General features: G+C 43.2%; 2 protein-coding genes across 4 annotated transcripts in view; both read left to right on the plus strand.

Annotated features, from left to right (window-relative positions):
* loxl4 (lysyl oxidase-like 4) overlaps positions 1-23,312 on the plus strand; it is a 336,094-nt gene that overhangs the window by 45,724 nt on the left and 267,058 nt on the right. The window lies entirely within an intron of this gene.
* LOC310865154 (cartilage acidic protein 1-like) overlaps positions 20,171-23,312 on the plus strand; it is a gene marked incomplete at its 3' end in the record, with an annotated part of 34,168 nt that continues 31,026 nt past the window's right edge. The window contains exon 1 of the mRNA XM_083774166.1: positions 20,171-20,247. Within this exon, the coding sequence (XP_083630292.1) occupies positions 20,227-20,247 (21 nt within the window). The 5' untranslated portion in view covers positions 20,171-20,226. The remainder of the gene's footprint in view (positions 20,248-23,312) is intronic.

Raw genomic sequence — 23,312 nt, forward strand, 5'->3', positions numbered from 1 at the left:
TCACCAGGCCAGAAATGTGTCCCTGTTTATATCCATAAACACCTGCCCTAAAATATCTCAAATTGAGTGAGGACATCATTAGCTTTAAACAGAATGCTACCTGTTATATGTAGGAGGAAAACATGCCCTTCTACTAGACTGATCAACATAATATTTCTTATGCATTACAGCAGGCCAAGAACCTCAATCTTGAAGGTTTTTCAAGTTGGTCGACCTCTGACTGGACCTCTTAAAATGTCTACCGTAATCACAGAGCAATTGTCCTTTCATAAATCGGCGATGATTTGGTGATTCGGGACATCCCCAAGCTAACTAGCCAGCTATGAGGTCATCGAAGCCCATGGACCTCTGCAATTATTTCATCAAAATAAAAATCAGATGACGTTACCAGATGATTGTAATCATTGATTAAATGAAAGCGATAATACATGGATCATAGTTGCACTGTGACACTGCCACATAAAGTGAAAGAGTATATTTCCTGTCCATGTATGGGTATTGAATGAAACAAAACATACTTGTTGATAACAAAGGGGACATAATTTTGGTTAAAAATAGATGGTTGGGCCTGGGCCGTGGCTCAGCGGTCCAGGCACCTTGGCCGGTAGCCCGAGCCTGGCAGTGTGCCGCGGGCTCAACTCCTGATCCCGACGGCCTTCACTGCATGTCACTCCCCCATCTCTCTCCCCCATGTCCCTCAATAAAAAATAAAGGCGAAAGCAGCAAAAACATTATATATAAAATAGATGGTTGAATATTACACTCTCACCGACTCCCCCTTATTCCCTTTTGCTAATCAAGCAATTGTGACATCACACACAACAGAAACTGTTGTTGCCCAACAACGACAAATATTTTCACTGACATTAACCATCGTCTTTTAATACCGATGCACTGACGAACGAACTGGACAAAGGCATATCTGCGAACGCCGAACCTGCCACATGCAGACAAGACAGGCAGCGACAGCTCCAGAACGTTGTGACTGGGGACGCTATGGGTGATGCAGGTACCAAACATGGTAATCTGTCAATCATGTGATCAGTATAAAAAAAGCAATGTCACTTCCTGGACTTCCACTCCCACTTCCTCCTGTGCTTGAAATGTTTGTTGGCAGCATGCTCTGTTGCTGTGTTTAACCATCATCCTCCTATACTCCTGTGTTGCTGATCATAGGCCAACTCCTACTCAATTCAATGGATATACTTGGCGGTGAGTTAAGAATCATATGGTTAGGGTTGTTTTAAATGGTTTGGTCGGTCGGTTGGTTGGTTACAGTATGTGTGAAGGTTTTAGAATGTATCTGCTAATATGCTCTGCAAATGCTATTGGAGCTAACTGAAAAGGGCAGATCTAAAAAGTATTGATTTGTTTTGGTTTCATTTATTTTTAAAGAATAATGTACTTTTGTATTTCATTTTCCTAAACTCATGCATGTGATGAATTGAGAATTTATTGTTTAATTATTTTTGCACCAGGTCCGTATATATACGGACGCTGCCGCTAGGGGACGTTTTTTCCAGGTCTGTATACAGTATATGAGTATACGAACCCCAACATATACTACTGTATATAATGGTTGAGCCCCACGGAAGCTTTTAACATTGGTCCGGTTACTATGCAGTATGCAACGCTTCCGTCACCACCAGCTATGGGACTTTTCTCCATATGGTTGAAAATTTGATCCTGATCAAATAATAATAACAATAAGGGAGTGAATGAGATCTCCCATAGCGAGCTGTCGAAGTGCAGTTTTAATAAAACATTATATGTAACCCCTGTTTTATAACAAACAGTTAGTTACAAAAAAGGGGTTACCTACATAGCCTAACGTTATCTAGCCTCCGGGCCCTGCAAAGTAAATATGCCTTAGCACCTCTTGCGACTTTGTGTTAGGTGTGTGAGTGACTGGGGACAGATATAACCCTCAGCTCAGCATCCTGGGGTGTGCCAACTTAGCTGGGAGGGCCTTCTCAACATGCCTCGGGGGAACACACATGTTTTATTGTTCATTGTGCCGTCATTTATATTTGTCATGGGCCAAGGGGTTGTCTTGTGCGGGGATTCATGTGTTATTTTGTTTTCGGGCCATATATCCACCATTTAAGCAGTTAACTTTGGGTTAAATGTGTGGGAAACCTTGGCTGTAACAAGCATCCCCCTCCCTTCTGTTGCTCTGAAGCATGAGCTTTCTTAGAGCCGTTTATATGCTAACACGGCAACAAACTGCTTTCCTGCATCAAGAAGTTGTCATGTGGCTTCGTTGGAATCTTCTTTCCATTACGATATTCCATCAGGGAATGCCTATTTCATGCTGTAAAATCTGCACGCTACAGTGTATGTATGATATACAGTTGTTGTTCTCAATGGATTTATGCAGTTAAAGGGGTTGTGCTTATTTTCCCATCTATAGACCGTTGTGGTTAACATTACACCAGCACAACCCTCATATACTACAACATTAGTCCTGTATGCGAACAGTCTCTCACCAACATACTGCAGCTCTGGTCCCTCGTGGATACTACAGCAGTCGACATGCAGATCCACTAATCATCATAATTAGAGATATTACTATAGCACTGCTAATTATGGTGCTACGACGGCAACGCCGTTTCCATTAATGGATGCTTAAACAAACTGATTTCAGATAAGTTTGGAAAGAAAACTAATTTATGGCCGTTGAGGGGAGATCAATCAGTCAGGGGGGGGGGGGGGGGGGTGTTTGTGTGTGTGTGTGTGTGTGTGTGTGTGTTTTGGGGTGGGGTGGGGTGATGTTCAGTAATTAATACGGATCAGGCAGTGAGAGATGGAAACGGGCTTCTTCCTCCCCTCCGTCGCTCCCCCCCCCCCCCCCCCCCCCCCTTCCCCAGCACACGGCCACATTATTTATCTGTGCTGTCACACTGTTGTTGTGATTATGGATGTCACACGGCCATAAAGCGCTCGCCGATCAATAGGCCTGAAATTAAACCAAAAAATGAATTTCCGCAGCGCCGGCCACATGCACTCCTGAGCAGGAATTACCTAGCTGGAGAATGGCTGATTACGCCTCTGAGGAGACAAACGCAAGCACTGCATGGCGAGGGAGACAGTAGCAGAATGGCTGAAGTTTTGTGGAAGGTGGGGGTGAGAGTGGGGGGGTTTACTGCTGTACAGGAACTGTACAGCATGATAGCATCCCTCTCTACCTTTACCCTTTTTAAGGACCACTGGCAGAACATAAAGTACAATACACTCTACAGACCATTTCACATATAGCATTTGTTTTTACATTTTTGAAAGTTTTATTATTTTTAAATAACATTATGTCATATAACATGGGCTATAGTCAATATGGGGAGAGGTCTTCTTTCATACCACGCCGGTGTGGTATGAATCTGTCAGTCAAGAAATGCAGAAGAGGTGGTGATTTAGACACTAAGGCCCTCATTTATCAACCGTGCGTACGCCAAAATATGGGTGCACGCCGAAATTACCGACATTTTTGGCATTTACCATTTCCGGTAAAGCTTGAAATTGAACTTGAGTAGGACAAAAAGTCACGTCAGGTCGGGAGCTGTCGTACGCTTTGTCCTCACCAGTTTTTCTGTCGTAGAACAGTGGAGCAGCATTGTTTGACCAGCTGAGAGGCTGTCACAGGCATCTAAACATATATGTATTCACTCCTAAAATGTTTATATAAAACTGTATAGGTATGTATATGAGCTACATGTAAAAAAAATTAAGTAAAGGAATACATCAACGATGTGTCTTTGTGTCATATGAAATTAGTAGGAGTTAAAATCGCGCAATTAAAAACAATGTTGCAAGTTAGATGCTTAAGCCATTTAAACAGTGTTTTGCATGAGCGCATACATGCGAGGATTTGGGCTGTCTGTGCTGAAATATTTCCATGACGGGACGTTGGAGAGTATAGTGCAGTGCTGCAGTTGTGGAGAGTCCCAACGTGGGTAGCCTACTGTAGCCTAATCTACAGCAGGAGTTACGGTATGTGCAATCTCCTCCTCGTTTAATAAACCTGACGCGTCGCTCGAATGCCAAATGTACCGTGCCAGCGCAAGTGGGAACCGCATCGGAGATAGGTAGGCTACCCAGCCAGCCCACCACCCCCGTGACATATGAGGTTATACGGCTGCATTCATATAATGACAGTTGACAGCCCAGCCACTGCAGCGATCGGCGACTGCGAGGCAATCTAAATAGACTGTCGAACGTGCATGGTCAGTTGGTCACGGACGGACCACAGTGATAGAGAGAGACAGACAGACAGACAGGACAGGAGGAGCAATATGCAAAACAGCAGCGTGTGTGTGCCTATTTGTTATTTAATTCATGGTTCTCAGGTTTTCGTTCACTAATATATGTTGTATATTAAAAAAAACACACAGTGAAAGTTGCTTGCAAATTGCGATATGTGCGTGCGTGCGGGGGGGGGGGGGGGGTGTTAGGCGGGCAGCAAGGGAAGCGAAGCGAGAAGAAAAACAGACAGCTTTATTTAATTCATGCAGGTTTATTTATTTAAGATACAACAAGTTGCAAGTTGCGTGTGCGTCTGTGCGTGTGTTTGAGAAAGGGGGCAGCAAGGAAGTAACCATGGTTTCAGGATCGTATGGCAGAACGTTCATGTCGCAAAAACGAGGGCGAGTGTAACCCAGCCAACATGGCAACCCGCAAATGGCAACCCGTGTCAACTGTCAATCAAGGCAGTATAAAGGTGACATCAGTTCCTACACTCCCCACTCCCACTTCCACCTATGCAAGATGGCCGAAATGTTTGGCAGCAGCAGCAGCAGCAGCATGGCAGCAGCATGGCAGCAGCATGGCAGCAGCAGCAGCAGCAGGAGGTTCCTGTTCATTGTGACAATCTTTGGTTACTCTTCGGTGAGTCATATAGGCTTGGTGTCATTAACTTGGATCAACTGGTTAACTGTTTGTTTATTTTGAAAGCATTTGATTTATGATTTGTTTGAACTTTTGGTTTAATGATTAATATTGATGTATTCTATTATAATATATATGTCATGTTATATAATTATATATACTAGTCCTTACCCGTTCTGATATATTTTAACTTGTATAATAGATTTGTGTGTGTGTGTGTGTGGTTTTCTATGAATAAAAACAGCAGTATAACATTAAAGTATTCTTCCAAATGCATGGTAGGGAAACGTTTTCATGGCAAGAGCAAGGACCGCAGCATTTACACTTATTAGCCCACAGAGGCCCATTTGAAAAGTATCAAGGACCCCCAGTTTGACATGCAGCTATATATGGACAGTCGCACAGATCCAATTTGCAGGTGGATTTGCGTCCAAAACGGTCTCAATTGTGAGCTTTGGCTTGAGAGAACTCATGGCTTTTGCAACCTGTGATGTTGTGAGCTTGTAGATTAGCTGTTTTCACCAGAGCGTGCGCTGTAGCCACTTCACGCTGTGTGTGTGTGGCTTATGTTCAAGACAGTTATATCTCGTGTTGTGTTTATAGCTAACTGAAAAGTGAAAACGGCCACGCGATGACGCACGCGCACACATACGAACGTGCGCACTCACAGCTTAAGTAGTTTACACACACACATGCTCACAGCGAAAGTAGTCTGCACACACACACACACACAACCTCCGTTGGCTGGGGGCGGTGTGAAAAAGGGTATAGGTGCGTGGAAGAATGCGCTAGGGTCCTTGAGGCTGTTCTTCGTGGCATGTTGTTTGTTGTATGTAGTAATTGTGTCGATGCGTAAGGGGGTTGGAAATATCCCGATCGCTCGGCCGCTGTCTATTGCGAGCAAAATTGACAGCGGGCGAAACAACTGAAGTTAGGCGGAAAACTCGTGAGCAAAATTGACAGCAGGCGAAACAACTGAAGTTACGCGGAAAACTGTGTCCCAGTATTAATCAGTGACCGTCCCAAAATGCAATTCACTGGTGACACGTGATTTCTGGGGAGAGGAGTTTTGCCGCCCTGTGGCTGCGGGGGGTACTGCACCCGGGTGCGTTTTTAATTCACTAATAAATTAATTAATAATCATTAATGTGTCAAATCGAAAAAAGGGCTCCGTCACGCCCTCCATATTCATATGGTCAATGCCTGTGTGAAAAGTGGGAACGATTGGTGCAGGCAGTGAGGAGATAATGAGGAGATAAAATGCGGTCGGACACACACACACTCACAGTCACACACACTCAGACATTCGCTCTATTATAGTATAGATTATAAAATACCTTGAATATTGAAGTATTATATATATATATATATATATATATATCATGTTATATAATTATATATATTATAAAATACTTTGAATTTTATTTTCTAAAAGCATGCATGTAAAGATATAGACTTATTAGAAAAATGATTAAAGATTCGATACTGATCACATCGAACTGTTTATTCATTTAATAGTTTTTATTTAAAGTTGTACCACAATGACTTTTTGAACAAAAAGACGGATTTAGACACCTGGCCTTGCAGGTCAGGTTTTTGTGTCCTTGAAAGGAAACCCCCCCTTGGATGGTTCTGGTACCGGCTGGTACCTGGACCTGGCGAGCCGACCCTGACCTCGACGCCCCCCTCCCTCCACAAATGTGGTAACCCAGTTCTCCCCACTGGAGAAAGACTGAATTTCCCTTAGTTAGGAACTCAACATGGACTAAGAGTCACCACCTTTAAAGGGCCCCCATTTTGTGTTATTATTTTCTATAAATGTTCAAAAGTGTTTAAGTTCTGTTCTGTTTGAAATAATAATAATAATTTTCAGTTACCCTTTAACTCCAGTTTCTGCCTCCCTTATTTCATTGGTTTTCACTACACACATTGAGCTCCTTCTCCGAACCTGGTTTATACGCAGTCAATCCCTTTACCATATACCAACATTGTATTAGTTAGTTACCCATTGCGCCACTTGCTACACGAGGCTTGATTTCATAGGGCGTGCCAGATAGATTTCAGCCGTCACATTTATTAACGTAGGAACGAAATTAAGGAAGGATCAGCTGTTTGCGATCACTTTATAAATGCCGTGGCGACGTGGGTGTACTACGAAACCTGCACTCGAATCTGTGGCAGATTTTACATTCGATTGATAAATGAGGGCCTATAACACCTTCAAACTGAATCCAGATGGATTTTCCATTTAAAGTTTGTCTGTTAATCCGAGTGGTATGAATGAAGACCTCTCCCACAGTGTTACCTGTGCTAACTCGCTATTGAATAGCCCATGTTCTGTGATGTAATGTTATTTAAAACAATGTACAATGTACTTATTTCATATGTAATGCTGTGTAACCTTATACAGTAGGTCCTTTTAGTTCTGTAATGTCATATCCACGCCCACCATTGCCATGGTGATATCCATGATGATCCTCAGCACCTGCGCAGTCTGTGATCCACTATACTGTAGGTGTTTAGGACCACTATAGAACCCCTCACCTTGAGCACAGAGCACTATAATGAGCATTATAAAATACTGTTTTCTTAGTCTCTATACTCTCTACAGCGAGCAAGGGCACAATCATTTACCGTGTCGGAACTTTGCGAAGTTCGCTTAGCCGACTTAGCCCCGTTCGAGTTGCAACCCGATATGGACAGATTAGTAAATCCTCGTCCCCCAGAGTCCCGAAAGTAGGGAAAGTCGCGAGGGGGGCGTGGCCATTTACTCAAACGCGAAGGAGATTCCTGGGCCGCCTCAAGGACCCTTGAATGAAGGGAGCCCATGTTGAATACCAGTGCAGTACAGGACTCTGAGTCATAGTGTGGAGCATACTGTGCGATGGATGGTACAATAGCAGTGTTTATGGCCATACATGCAGACATTGCTTGATATGATGACATATCAAGCAATGATGTACTGTAAGTAATATGAATAATGTGATCTGATGACTACCATTAGCTCAATCTGCCATAACATCAAGCCCACATGGGATGGCTTGTGTGTGTGTGATGCAAGGCTAAATGACTGCAATGTAATGTAATGTAATGAGTCTGGCTGTATGACACGGGGCAACTAAGCAGATGATGTAGCCATTTCTCCCATGGCTGGAATCAATAAGCTATTAGGCATGATAAGATGAAGCTCTGCTCATCAGCTCAGCTGGCGATGGCCTGCATGGAGAATGGGGCACAGCTAGGCCGTGGCCGCCAGGGGAAGCCAATGCGGCTAATTGGAAAGGAGAGGGAAATAATTATAATATTACATAATAAAAATTTATATTGATATTAATTTCATTAGATAGTTGTACCATTAATGATTTTATACCTAACATATTTTGTATTGAGATTTTCAGTGAAAGTTCTCCCAGGATCAGGTAGAAACAGTAATAGTCATGATCACAGATCATATTCCTTGGGTAATATGACAGATTTAAAGTAAGTACACCATAAGATCTGAGTTATTTTGTTTGCATGTAATAGGTACAGAGATAAATAATAAAGTGACTATGCTACTGAACACCCCGAGCCCCTCCCAAAAAGTAAAATAAATATATATTTTCTCCCCTTCATACCCAATTTGATAATATGCCAATTCCCAGTTCCCCTGCTTAGTGGTCCATCCCTGCAAATCCCCACAGAAGGTCATTGCAGGATGAAGATAGACCTGGGTCTCCTCCGATACCCGAGCCTCAAGCCTCCAGCTTCTTTTCACCTGACAGTTAAGAGCCTCACTAGGGGGATTGATTGATTGAAATATTTATTAACAGTTTGCAGAATTACAGTACATTTCAAGCACAAACTCAATACAAAGACTTAACTGTGAGTGGACGACCCAATTAAGCATTACACTTGTTTACAAGAGGGTCCACCATGCGTAACGCATGTGGAGGAACACGCTATCCTCCCCAGTTCTACTCCCCCCTGAACAGGCGCCCTGACCATCTGTATACGTATCATCAATGCAGCGACAGAACTCAACTCTCCCTCCACCAATCGGCTTCCCACCCATGAACACATTCATCATTAGCGGACACACTCAATCCCCCCGCCCTTCACAAATCTAGTCAAATCTAGTCTAGCCACTTACTGTATTACGATGTTAACCATATCTAAAAAAATATATATACCTGTACACATAATAAAATAAGAATAAAAAAATATGTATAAATTGTCTTGTACTGTATCTTATATAAAGAGTACAGATAGCCGGTGAAATAGGTAAATTATCAAAGAAAAACAATCAGTGCCCTCCAGTTATAGGGTAGATGTAGGCACGTCCAGGCCTTCTCTCAGTCATTGTCAGTAAAGTAAATGGCATGACATTATTGAAATAATTAAATGATAATAATATCTAAAATTTATAATAGCACTTTTCTAAGTACCCAAAGATGGTTTACATGTGGGGGAGGAGAAAACATCTAAAGAAAATCTACTTTATTGGGAAAAACACTAATAAAAGGCTAGGCTATGGAATAAAATCAATAAACAGTGGAAGGGTGAGGCAGGGGTGTGTGCAGTTAGCTTGGGAAATCCATATCAAAGAGGTGGATTTTGAGAGTGGTTTTGTAGGTTGGGAGCTTCTTTGAGAGTATTGGGGAGTGCATTCCACAGGGTTGGGGCAGCAAAAAACCTTGCTGGGCTTTATAATAGTCCAGGCCCTCATGGATATTTTCCGCTAATTCGTCTAAAAGCGCAATTTATTTTTGTAGCCCAGGGCATGCTCTAATGATTTAGCCCGAGTCGGCGACCTTGGGAAACTTTGTGACAGCTGCAAGTTGGGCTACCATTAATCTGAGTTTCCAGAAAGTTTACCAGGGTACCATTAACAACCTATAAGGCAACATTTTCTAAATTTCATTATGCTTAAGTAGCATGTGACATGTCAAACTAGGGGGTTTTCATGATTCTGAATTAATTCCAAGCATGGCGACCTGGATTTTGGGCGACGGTTACCGTGTAATAAGCTCTGGAACGGGTACTGGTGAGCAGGTGAGCGGCTGAGTTCTGGACATATTTAGTTTGTTGAGTTTTGAAGGTGGTGCCATAGTCGAGCCGGATGTGATGTTTATAGCTGAAAATGTTTGGAATTATTTTTATTCCTTATAGCTGAAACATCAGCTATAAGGAATAAAAATAATTCCAAACAATTTCAAAGATTGCGAAAATAGCAGATGTACAAGCTCACAATGCATTGTGAGCTTGTGCTATGTGCTATTTTCAGTATTTTCGTAAAAGAAAATGTCCCAATTGGGGGTTACAGCCAATTGGGATTCAAAACAGCCATTCAAAACATGTGAAGTTGAATGGAACAATCACAAATCACACGCCCAACAGGACAGTTATCGTAATAATCCCATTACAACTGTGCTCTGTATTATGATGTTCATTCTCAGTGGTCTCACAGTCCTAGGAGAGTCACGCCACAAATATAACCCCCTGTCCTCTTTCTGTCTTAGAAACAAACATAGCTCTGCAGCATCTCAACCCCGCTGCCCGCCTTTAAGGTGCTGCTGTCTGCGGGTATCGACGGTTGATGTTCACACTCTCAGAGAGAGAGAGAGAGAGAGACAGAGAGAGAGAGGACGATTGCTGAGATCCGTCAATGTCTACGAATATCCTCCTATAGTCCCACCCTCCAACCCGTAAGCCCCCCTGTACCATCCCTTAGACGTCCTTCCACAGGAGATGGACACATCCCTTTGTTTCTCTACACCGTTTCCCTTCTCTCCCGCGCTCTCCATCGATTCCCTATTAATGCGAGGGCATCAGAGAGGGAGGGGCCGACAGGGGCCGAGGTTGGTAGTCACTGTGGGATGACAGCCTTCTCCATCTCCTATAACAGGAAGTTTGGTTTGCGCCAGCCAGGGGCGTGGACTGTCAACATGGGGAGATGAGGGCTTAATGGGATTTATGCCATCTCCCCCTCCTCCTCTCAGTATATGGACCCAGTCGTTGACCGCGGACACTGACCCATGGTCAGTTTAGTGTGGTTCCCTGTGTGGGCCCACAGCTGTCAGTATACTGCATACTGCTGCAACCATTGAATGTCTCCTTAGGGATTATTCTATTGATTGCTTTTTCAATTCATTGAATGTTGAGAACTGAGAGAATAAAACATATATAATTTATAAATTGGTTTATACATCTGCGAATCAAAGAGTATACAAATTCAAATTGATTCTTTATAACACTTGTCTTTCAACCCCTATCTTATACTCTGTTGTACAAAGGTGTGGCGCAATGTGTGTAGCTTGTATAGATCAGCTATGTTCACTATATTTTGAAAATCTAGCACATTTTTGGGGAGGATCAATTCGATTTACTATATTCCAGGAAAGAGTAAACTGATACGAGGTTGTTATGTTAGCGTTTGTATGTAACATCACGTGGTGGGGGTGGGAGTCGGTTGGCACTGTTATATCGAGCTACTGTAGATGCCCGCTGCGTCAAGTAGATCCATGATCCACTTTTCCAGTTAAACTGCCTCCCTTTAGAGGGTAAATAGTTCATGACGCTGCTTTCAGTCACAATGCAGCTATTTTGATATAAAAAATACCCCGGCAGGGACTTTTGTGAACTTTCCCCTTTCCCTAACTTCCATTAACATGTCAAGACAACTTTAATTCATCACAATCCCTCTGATGAGCCAAGTACTGGACAAAGAAAACAGTTTAATTTTCGCATCGATTTGACAAACCCCTCTGAGAATTCAACAACAGTCTCAGAGCGAGTGATGAGATGACACATTTGATTTGCAGTCGATGCGACTCAAGTCTGACATCTGATGATGTGGGTTAGTAGCTTCTGGGTGTGACGAACATTCTGTTCCTTGTCACACGTGCAGTGTGGTAGGGTCATAGCTGGACAGTTACAAAGTGCATTATGTTTTGAGTATCTGTAAATGTTCTTGTGACATTACTCCCACTGCATTTCAAAGACATGTTGCACTTTTGACCCTATTTCATTTCTGAAGGTTGTACCTCAAAATGAAAGAAAACTGTAGTTCCTTGTTCAAAGGCTTTGCTTGGTTGAGAATTAATACAATATGTATTGAATTGGTCTCAATGAAAGCAGTGTTGTTGGAGCACTTGATCGCTTTAGTTTTTTTAAATACTTTGGAAAAATGTTGGAATGATTTTTAATTTATGAAAAGCTGTGATTTTCTTTTGTTTCAACTATTTGAAATCTTTTGATTGGATTTGTTTGTTTGGGAAACAGTGGAATACTGTATAGTGTATAGTATAAAGCTAAAGATTGTGTCGCACTGTGGGAGTGTTTACTTGCCTGTCACACTCCTATTAGTCATATTAGGAGTTCAGGCTAATTGAGAAGCTTTTGAACATTCAGGCAGGTCAGAGGATCACGCTTCTTGATTGCTTTGCCTTTCTTTGTGTGATGTTTGATAGAATTGACTATGGCGAAGGTTTTTATAGGCTTTACTTCTCCAATGAAGGCTTTGTTTTAGTGGTTTTGAGCAAGTTCAGGGCACAGTTCATGCCAGTTCAATGTATTTATACTGTGTCAATAAAGGTTCGCAATCTGAGCGAAGCACTAGGGCAGAGCTTTCCGGAAGCAAAAGCTCACAGCAACACAATCGTTTATCCGCGTGCCTTTGGCCTCAAGTTGCAGTTCCACAAAGAAGTTATGGAAAAATAATATGATTCATGTCCTTGTTGTCCCACTTATATTACTTTGTATCGTGCAACGATACAAAAGTGAAACGCAGTTTTTCTTCCGCTGTGATTCATGCTCTTCTATACGGCTGAAATAACATTGATTTTCTGGAAGAACCATTGAGATTTAATTACAACCTCTCCATGTAGTTTTTGAATTGACTGTGTCCCTCAATGCTACTTTCTGTTGTGTGCCATCACACTTGAAGCCCAATTTATACTTCGTCGGGCGATGGTGTCGCGTGGTGGAAATAGCCGACTTACAAGCTCACAACGCGTTGCATTCGCGACGCGTTGTGAGCTTGTAGATCTGCTATTTGCAGTGCGCGACACCATCGTACGACGAGGAATATATAAGGCTTTATAATCCTCTTATCTTCTTTCCCCTTCCTGTTTCTCTTCTTTATTTTATTTACATCCCTCTATCCTCTCCTCCTGACTACATGCTTGTTGTGAGCACCCCGGCGACTGAACTCATTCTGAGCAATTTATTTGCTTTATTTCCTGAGATCAGCTATAAAGAACAAACACTATTAAGCCAGCCAATCAATACGGGAACATCAGCGCTCTTAGGCAACCTCTCCACAAGATAGATTTATACCCCTGTACCTCCGCAACATAAATCACATATTCATACATTAAATTAAAAAATATGATTGATAGCGATGCGGCGAGTGTGTACAAAAGCTTGTGATGTAAAACAGAAAAAAGGAAGGGAAAAAAATATTACTTGAGGACTGTGGTGGGTGACCGGAACACAAACATCGTTCTTCAAGTGTAATACTTCTCAGCCGTGCGGGGACATCCAAGGCTCTGAGGTAAGCTGTTGCTTTGAGAAAATTGATGCTTTGATGCAGCCACGACTGCAAACTGCAGATCATGTTGATAATTATCGGTGCCTAAATTCCACGCCACTACAAACGTTTCCTCGTGAGAACATACCAGTTCTTCTTGCTTATAATGGCCAATTTATGCTCCCTCGTACGACGGTGTCGCAAGCCGGGAATAGCATATCTATAAGCTGACAATACGTCATAATTATAATGGATTGCATTTTTACAGCACTTTTCTGTGCTTACAGTGCTTACAATGGTCCATTCATTCACACATTGGGTGGTGACGCTGCAAACAGTCAACGCCAGTGTCCACTGTCCACCACATTCACACACCAATGGTGGCAAGCTTGCACCGACCGACTCACTGGAGGCAATGTGTGGGGTTCAGTGTCTTGCCCTTGAGATGCTGGTGTGCAGCAAAGTCTAGATGAGGCTTCATAAGAATGGCTGAATGGACAACTTTGGGCCCCCCTGGAGGTAGCAGATGTATCTGAACACAAGGTGGGCCGGAGGAGCCACCACTTGGCCGGGCTCCACTGTGCCATTCTCTGAGCTGAGCGTGGAGGAACGACTCCCTTGCACAAAGCGCTACTTAATGGGATGTATACAGATGGTACCATGCATTACAGGGCCCAGTGATTATGGGAGCATTCCAGGGGAGAGAAGCAGAGAAATATGGCGGCATCCATCAGGCAGCCACGCCAGTATAGTGGAATAGAAGGAGCGAAAGGAGTATAGAATCGGAGGCTGGTGGTTGGTGGGAAGGGGTGGGGTCTGCCAAGGACGTTTAAGAGAGCTGTCAGTGCAGGTTGATCTATGAAGGACCCTTTGGCTAAACCTATATCACAGCTTGCACGCGCAAGATGTGCGCGTGTGCGTGAGAGTGTGTGTGTGTCTGTAAGCGTGTGTATGTTATGTTTGTTTGTGTGTATAAGCATGTGTGTGTAAGCATGTGCATGAGTGTTTGTCGACTTAATTTACAGCAATGCTGGAATGCACGCACGCACGCACGCACGCAGGATGTTCAAAGACACAGTGCAGCAGAGCTGTCAGTCTCACTGCACAGTTCAAAGGTCATCCACATAGAAAACACAATATATCAAGCAACTGACACATGACATCCAGAAACAAGAAGTTACAGGCCAACCTATACATAGCCGGCTACTACATACCCGTTGCCTCTCCATCTCACTGTCTCGTGTCTCTAGTGTTAAAATCTGTCAAATCATATTTAAGTCATAAAGAAAGAAACTACTTCATTGACCGGAATCTCCCAGGCCTCTATACTAGGCCCCCTAATTCTTTCACGAATCTTAAGTAGATCACAGTATAATTTGAAAAACCTGGCGGTGTGTAACATCTTTTCAGATCGGCGTCTGCGGCCAAATGCATAATATTATGTATTTGTATTTGGCCGCAGATATACATTTGGGGGTGCTTGACACGGAAATGTTTGAGAACCACACAAGTGTGAATTGACCCCAACCATGCTCCTGGGTCCCTGTTCCGCAGCCTGCCCACTGTGGGCCCGTTAACTGGAGAGAGAGAGAGAGAGAGAGAGAGAGAGGCAGGCAGGCAGCGCTGCCAGAGGATGCAGCACAGGGACCATTACTAAAGCTTAATGATATGAGAAGTGTTCTCCCATCCACCGTGGAGGGGATTCATCACCATGGCTGTAGCGCTATATGTCTTTCCAGCACCCTTTAAAAAAGGAAAGCCTTCTCCTCCTCCCCCGTCTGCCTATTCCCCCGGGCCTTATCCATCCCTTATCTCTGCTTAAAAGAAGCTCTGTTTTAACATTGCTTTACCGTCCATGGAGGGAGGGGACGGATAGGAGGGGGTGAAGTGACCTTGGTGACGAGTGAGGTCGGAGAAAGCGCGTGTGCACGCGCGCGTCTGTGTGCGTGCGTGCGTTTAGTCGATCACAAAAGACCGAATCGGTGACAAAAGTCACAAACCATAACATCTCGTCTGGGCGTTTGTCCCGATGTGCCCCAGGGGGCTGACCACAACTCAAACCCCCCTGCCTCAAAGTCACTCCATGCAGCATATCGTTTGCTTCAACAGATGCCTCCTCGTTCCCCTCATAAATAAGAACACAGTGGCCCGAGTCACAGGAGACTATAGATCAGTGAGTAAATATACCATGCAGGTATTATGGCCACCTCTCCACTACAGTACAGTACGTACAGTATGTCCAGCCCTCTGGAACAGTTCCACTGTACGCCACATCCCATGTGCTGTCGTCACATGGACACACTCACCGATAAGTATACATTTACTTAAATACTGTACTTAAGTGCAATTTTGAGGTATTTGTACTTTACTTGAGTATTTCCAATTCCCAGAACTTTTACTTCTACTCCACTACATCTCAGAGGCAAATATTGTACTTTTACTCCACTACAATTATTTGACAACTTTGGTTACTAGTTACTTTGTAGATTTTTATTATTACAAAACATACTTTGGCCCCTTCAGCCCTACATTTCGGCCATTTGAAAATAGACGGTCTACAAGCTCACAATGCGTCTCGATGCGACGCATTGTGAGCTTGTAGATCTGCAATTTTCAAAAGATTACTTTACATTTGAAAACTTGAAATGAGACATTCTGCACAATGAGTACTTTTACTTTTGGCACTTGCAAAGTGCATTTTGATGCCAATACTTTTGTACTTTTACTCAAGTACATTTTGAATTCCGGACTTTTGTATAACAGAGTATTTCTATATTGCAGTATTGATACTTTTATTCAAGTAAAACATTAGAGTAGTTATTCCACCACTGCCGATAAGCCTGATTTACACTTGCTACTGTGCGATGCGTCATGACTCATGAGCTTCTATGAACCAGAAGTTACCGTGCTGGTCTAACAATGACTCGTGAGCTTCTATGAACCAGAAGTTACCGTGCTGGTCAGAAGTTACCGTGCTGGTCTAACAATGATGATCCCTTTTCACAGCAGACATTTTGACACGAAAACACAGCTGAAGGTATAACAACATTAGTACCAGATGAGTATGTGTTTCATCGAGGTCAGGGGTCTTCAAAAGGGGCTCCGGGACCCCTTGGGTGTCCTCAGAGTTACTACGGGGATCAGGGGGCCTCCAAATCTGTGTGTGCCAGACCAAGTACAGAGCCAAAGGTGTCCAGTTTAAAGTTTTATAATTGAGGGTGTAAGTGGTCTAAAAAAGAAAGAAAAATGAAAGAATAACATCAATTTACACAACACTGATGACAGTTCATACATACAGTACACATTTAATAAAGCTATGTAGTCCTTCGCCTGAAAAACATTGAAAACCCATGATCTACAGTAGGTGTTTCTGTCTGTGTGCCAGCGTGAAGTTTACAGGAGTTGTCCATGGTGGCACACAGTTATCACCTTATACTGCTGCTTTCAGTGGAACCCTATATATTTTGGGGTTAGGGGGTGGCAGTTGCCGTTGTAGGTACTATACAATTACATGACTGCACTTGATTTGAAGAGTTAAGTCTTACAAAGACAAAAGAGTGGCTGCACCTGCACACTGCACTATTATAGCCAAAGTGCCGATTATTTATTTGGGATGCAGAGTAAAAACCAACGTTTCGGCAGTACAACTGCCTTCTTCAGGGTATAATCATAATCATACCCTGAAGAAGGCAAATTGTACTGCCGGTTTTTACTCTGCATACTCTGCATCTTTTTAAGACTTAACTCTTGTGATGTTTCTGCCGTGAGCTGGCACCACTACTAGACTGGTGTGCGTTTAGCATTCCCCTGCTCTGCACTTGATTTGAAACATACCTGTCCCCCCTCCCCCTCCCGCAGCCCCTACACACAAAGATATTGGTTTCTTCAGTGGTTCTTTGTGATGGTTGAAGTTATTCAGAGGTTCTCTAGCTTATTGTTTGTTTTCAGAGAATACTACGAGTATACTGTAGGTTTCAACTCATACAGATAATATTTAGCTTGGAACAACAAACAAACAGAAAGTGATGGTTTTTTTAATCGCTCTCTGCCCGAGACGCAATAAATAATTATGCCAACGCACAGTTGACTGCTATGTTTTGCACTACTTTGTTAAATAGACCAGAGGCCGACATGAAACACAGCCAGTTATTATAATTTTCTTATTATAATTTTTTTAATTTTCATGTTTTCAAATAAAGATGAATCAAATGTATACAGATAAAGTGAGACAAACTAGAAAGGTATGAATTAAAAGCAACAAAACAAAACAAACAAAAAAGAAAATGGTGAACAGTACATACACAATACAGTCAGTTATTCATTAGGGGAAAAATATACATACAAATATATATACTGTATACACATATACATATATACTGTTATACATACATACACAACACACATGGGCAAATTGTACAGCTGGGTGCCTTTTTTATTGATAGGTTGAAAGTAGACTGACAAATGCTTAAATTGACAGGAAATGAGGAGAGAGATGAGGGGAAGACACGCAGCAAAGGCTGTCCGGGCCAGCCAGAATTGTTATAACTTCAGCTGAAGATTAACCATCAAAGATGTCTGCTGCAGTGAAAAGGGTCTATCCTAATCAGTAAGTAGAGACAGTAGGTGATCTTTCACATCGTATCGTAACTTCAAAGCATGAAGCCGGTATTAATAATTATTAAACTATGAAATACGTCCCGAAAGGGCTCCACATTTTCTGCTGTATCATTTGGATTTTTTCAGCTATCTGGAGATTTACACGGCAGATCACAGACAATAACAGTAAAGAGAGAAGTGCACTGGTTTATGACTTCAGCACTTTCTGTTTGAAGTGTTCCAGCACCAGTGACTTTAAATTATGGTGGGCGACGTCCTTGGGATGTGAACATCTCATTCCACCAAGCCACGCACGCACGCACGCACGCATGAACACACATACACATACGCACAGAAATGCACACACACGCGCATAAATGCACACTCATGCACGCACAGTCGCACACACACAAACACACACACACACACCCACCCACCCACACACACACACACACACACACACACACACACACACACACACACACACACACACACACACACACACACACACACAAATCTCATTTCATTGGGGGTCTCAGGGAGGCTAGGGTCAGTAGAGCATGACTAGGGAATTATACAACTGGCAGCAATAAACCTGCAGTGCGCGGCGCACACATGCACATGCGAACACACACACACGCACGCACGCACGCACGCACACACACACACACACACACACACACACACACACACACACACACACACACACACACACACACCCACACACACACACACACACTGAGACAGCTAAAAGACAAGATGCTAAGTGTTGGCACATAACTGTGAGTTAACTAATTTAGCCCAGAAACATTACCCGTGGAAACATGCTGCTTGCTCTATCTGCTATAGAGCATAGCAGTGGTCGTGGTTTTCTGGACCCACTGAAAAATCTGCCATTCATTTTTCCCATAGAGATTTACAAAAAATATTTATATAAATTATTTTAAGCCTATAGAATCAAGCCATCCAGGTTCCTGGTGAATCATGACCATAAAACCCTTGATTCTGTGAAGTTTTTGTTATTTTTCTTTTTGAATAATTGATATAATTGATAGCCTACGTCGATATTTAATATATATAGCGGTTCATTTAATTTTTCTTTCTTCACAGAATCAAAGGTGTTATGGTTATGATTCACAAGGTTGGCTGCATTCTAGGCTTACAATAATTGATATAAATTTTTTATACATCTCTCTATGGGCCGATTTTTCAGTGGGTCCAGAAAGCCACGCCCACTATAGCTGCATGCTATTGTTTATCATGGACAGATTTCTATATGTTAACCTACTGTAAAGTTATTTAATTTATCATTTGGCCTTTAGGTTTGATTCTCAAACCCCTATATCGTTAGATTATGGATGTTTGTAGACCAATTGATGGGTTTCACGCACATTCAGGGCTGTGTTTTAAGCATTATGTTATACTTTAGTTATTGAAAAATAGCAGATCTACAAGCTCATAGCACGGCACTCGCATAGCGCGGCACTCTCTCTCATAGCACGGCACACTATGAGCTTTTTGAAAAATCTTGAAAATGTGGCACAAATCTTTGAATATATATTCTTTCAGAGCAAACGTTTTTAACTCAAATCTTTGCTTCAGGGGGGATAGAGCTGCACTAGAGTTGAAATGCAGCCTCTTTGACTTAGTACTACCCTATACAAACGGCCATGATTTAAAACAACACTATAACCCGCAAAGGATACACATAAATCATGTATAAATATGAAATAGAGGGGCACATAGCCTATATTCTACACGGACGCACAGGTGTCACAGCATCCATCCATCCCTCCCTCCCACAGAGGGAACAGCACCACAGAGATCGTTGCATCTTCCTCCTCATCCCACCCTCTCCTTATGTAATATTCAAAACACATACACAGCCCCCGAGGCGACGCCCACCCCTCGCTCCGCAGCTCGACCATTGGCTACATCCCTCCTAAATATTCACGGCGCCGTCCGTTGATTGGCCGCGAGCGGACACAACATGATTTCATAAAGCAATTCTTTTGGGAAGTTGTGTAAAGGCGACTAACGAGAAGTGCAAAACCCCAGAGAGACAGGCGGTTACAATACACACACACGTCGCACACACACAGGCTACACACACGCACACACACACACACACACACACACACACACACACACACACACACACACACATACACCGTAGGCTACCTCACACCATTACTACCCCTCCTGCCTTTCTGGACCGCTGGAGGGATTTAGTGGGAATGACCTGGAAGCTGTTATCAGTGAGTAGGATACACACCTGCGTGGTTTTGATGCCGCGCTCCCCGTGGTGCTGATTTGATTTGGGACGAGACCGCGCCGCTGCTGCAGGCGCCCATACAAACTTTTCTCTCTCTCTCGCTCTCTCTCTCTCTCTCTCTCTCTCTCTCGCTCTCTCTCTGTGTGTGTGTGTGCGTGTGTTTGTGCACGCACGCGCGTGATCGTCTTTTCAACTCAGCTCGTCGTGCACGCCACGTCCCGAACAAAGTTGCACGCGTATAGGCTTTAAGTTTCGATTTGAAATTGGATTAGCCTATAGTTCGTATTTGTATTTATTGTAACCTGCATAATGGTCTGGATTCCTGAAACGTATATTGCTGAGGTGCATGACGTGCTCTGTTATAACTGCGAAAACGATTTATATTATTGTTATTTTTAATTTTTTACTTATTTAGAATATACATTTCTTTCATTTGAATAGGCTATTAGACTATGGTCATTATGCTATGCGGCACTGTTTGGTATTAGATATTTTGTGACATTGGTTGATTTCTGCAAGCAATGACTCATTTTAAACAAATAGGTTAATCTGAAATCATGATGATTATTCTGGTGGCTGTACCATTTTTTATTTTAATGCAAGGAAACCTTTCCAATGTTACACGTATAGGCCTATTGCATATTACATATTGTAAGTCTTAATTGTCATCAGTGTTTTGAAATGAAGCATTGTGGTCAATGAGGTCAGCAGCTGATCAATGAATTGTTGCATTGTCTGCCTGATGTTCACTACGATGGCAAATGACTTGAATGGATTAATTTAAGCATTAGTGGGAATTCAATTGAATGCTATTAGGCTTCTGATTATAGATAGATGAATTATTGCTGACTCAATGGGGCAGTAATAGTTTTACTGTAGGTGTGTGTTTGTGTGTGTGTGTGTGTGTGTGTGTGTGTGTGTGTGTGTGTGTGTGTGTGTGAGAGTGCGTGCGCGTGGGAGCGTGCGTGCACGTGTGTACACTACTGTACAGTACTATACATGTCTGTCATGCACTAATACACACAGAGATTACATGCCTACAGTATGCAACTGTTTTATAATTGCAAAACAAAAGTTAAACCGTTTTCCCTTTCCGACTTCCCACGGGCACTTCACTGTTCAGTGACAAACACTGGAAACCATAATGTGTACTCAGTGGTGACAAGTGTTTTACTGAGAAGTAGATGAGGCGGTGTGTGCGTGTGTGTGTGTGTGTGTGTGTGTGTGTGTGTGTGCGTGTGTGTGCGTGTGCGTGTGCGTGTGTGTGTTCTGCAGTGAGGGTGACTGTCCTTCACACACAGGGAAAGGCTTGTGAAAGCGTGTTGTGAAAGTGAAGATGCTTCTCTCTGGTCTTTGTCGCAGTGAGTCTTATCAAAGATCAGAGCTGGGCATGAACGCTCCAGAAAACACATGCTGATGTTGCACACTGTGGTAATAGCCTCTTTATGCCAACATAAATAACCCAATCGAAAAAACATCTCTCAGCTTCAAACAAACATCATTCCGGCTCCCAATCTCTTGTGCTCTGCTGTTTCGGGAACGGTTTAGCAACAGCCTGATCTCCCGGGCAAAATGGAATCAGCTCGACGTGTACAATTAGTTATTGCTGTTGTTGCTCAAGTCGTGATGACTTTGGACTTTTTCATTGTCACAGAACATGCATACAAAGTAGACCTGATGACTTTGATAATTTATTTTATGTTCCGGAAAAGTCATGTCTTTCTTAGCTCATGATGTTGGGATGAATGGATTTGATGCAGCTAAGCTGAGTATAGTCCTCCAACAGTCTATACCACTGACCTGTTCTGTACCGGACCTGTCCTTGTCTCCTCCTGTTTATCACACTGCATTGTCTCACCGTGTGCCCTGCTGGGTGGACACACAGGGCCGTGCACCTGTCATTATGGTCACATATACTTGATTGATTAAAGCTGCACACGTTTCATGTCCTACCTCGGACTTGAACCCGGGTCTCCTCCTGCATGGGAGAGGTCCTCCAAGAGCAGAATCCCATGGAGATAATTGTGCTTATGATGAGCTTCGGGCAGTGTCCTACATCTCTACACCTCCAACCACTGCAGATACATATTGTATCAACATTGGATTGGATAAGAATACATTTGTATTCATTAATATGAGTTCCGGATTGCACAGATCACTAGAACAACGCTATGTGTTGTTGACGTTTATGGCAGTACAAAGCAACAGCCCCTATTCGTCTCTACTTGGTTTGGATAACAGCAACAACAGGGCTGACGCTGTTAATAGGGTCTTGTTTTCCATTCATTATCGCACGGCTCTTTGATTGCGCTTCCTATTATGCGGACTGCAACAGGACAGTGCATCAGGTTCGTCTTCATGACGGAGCACATTCTGGGGGTTTTATTCACTTCTGACACACTTTTAACTTTTCTCATTTCGACTTCCACCACTTTCCTCCACCCCCCCCTGAGTCTTATTTATAGCTGGCGGCCCCTATCTATAAGGAGTGTATTAGCTGCTCTGTAAAACTGCCTTCAGCTGCCTGGGCTCGCAGAGCTCATTTGTCACGACATCCCCTTCTAATGGGAAGAAATTGCCTCATCTCTGGATTCTCGGGGGTTGTTAATTAACCCTCCGTGCTAAGACACAGGCTTCCCCCCCCCCCCTCCTCTAAAAGGCTCTCTGGGACTGTGGCGTTATCGCCCACCAAACGCCGGCCAGGAGAGACCGGCCGTCTTTCCTGCAGCATATTTCTGCAGGTGTCAGGGGAGGTGCCGTGCGGTCCCACTCCCCCGTCGAGAGTATTACTTCGACAGCAATGCGGCTTTATCTCGAATTGAATTGTTGAGGGAGATGTTAAGGTGCCATACATCACCTGGGACATGCGGCGCATGAGGAGGAAAGCCTGCACGCAGCGCCGTTTGGAAGCAGAGATGGGAATAGCTCGGCGGCATTAAGGCGTGAATGAGCGGGAACTATAGCGAAGGTTGCCTTTATAAATCCTCCGCTTCGGCAAATCAAGTTGTTGGCTTGTAAAAGCCATCCACAGTACTGTATGTGTGTGTG

The sequence above is a fragment of the Protomyctophum parallelum genome, assembly GCF_964188405.1.
Source record: "Protomyctophum parallelum genome assembly, chromosome: 10".
NCBI lineage: Eukaryota > Metazoa > Chordata > Actinopteri > Myctophiformes > Myctophidae > Protomyctophum > Protomyctophum parallelum.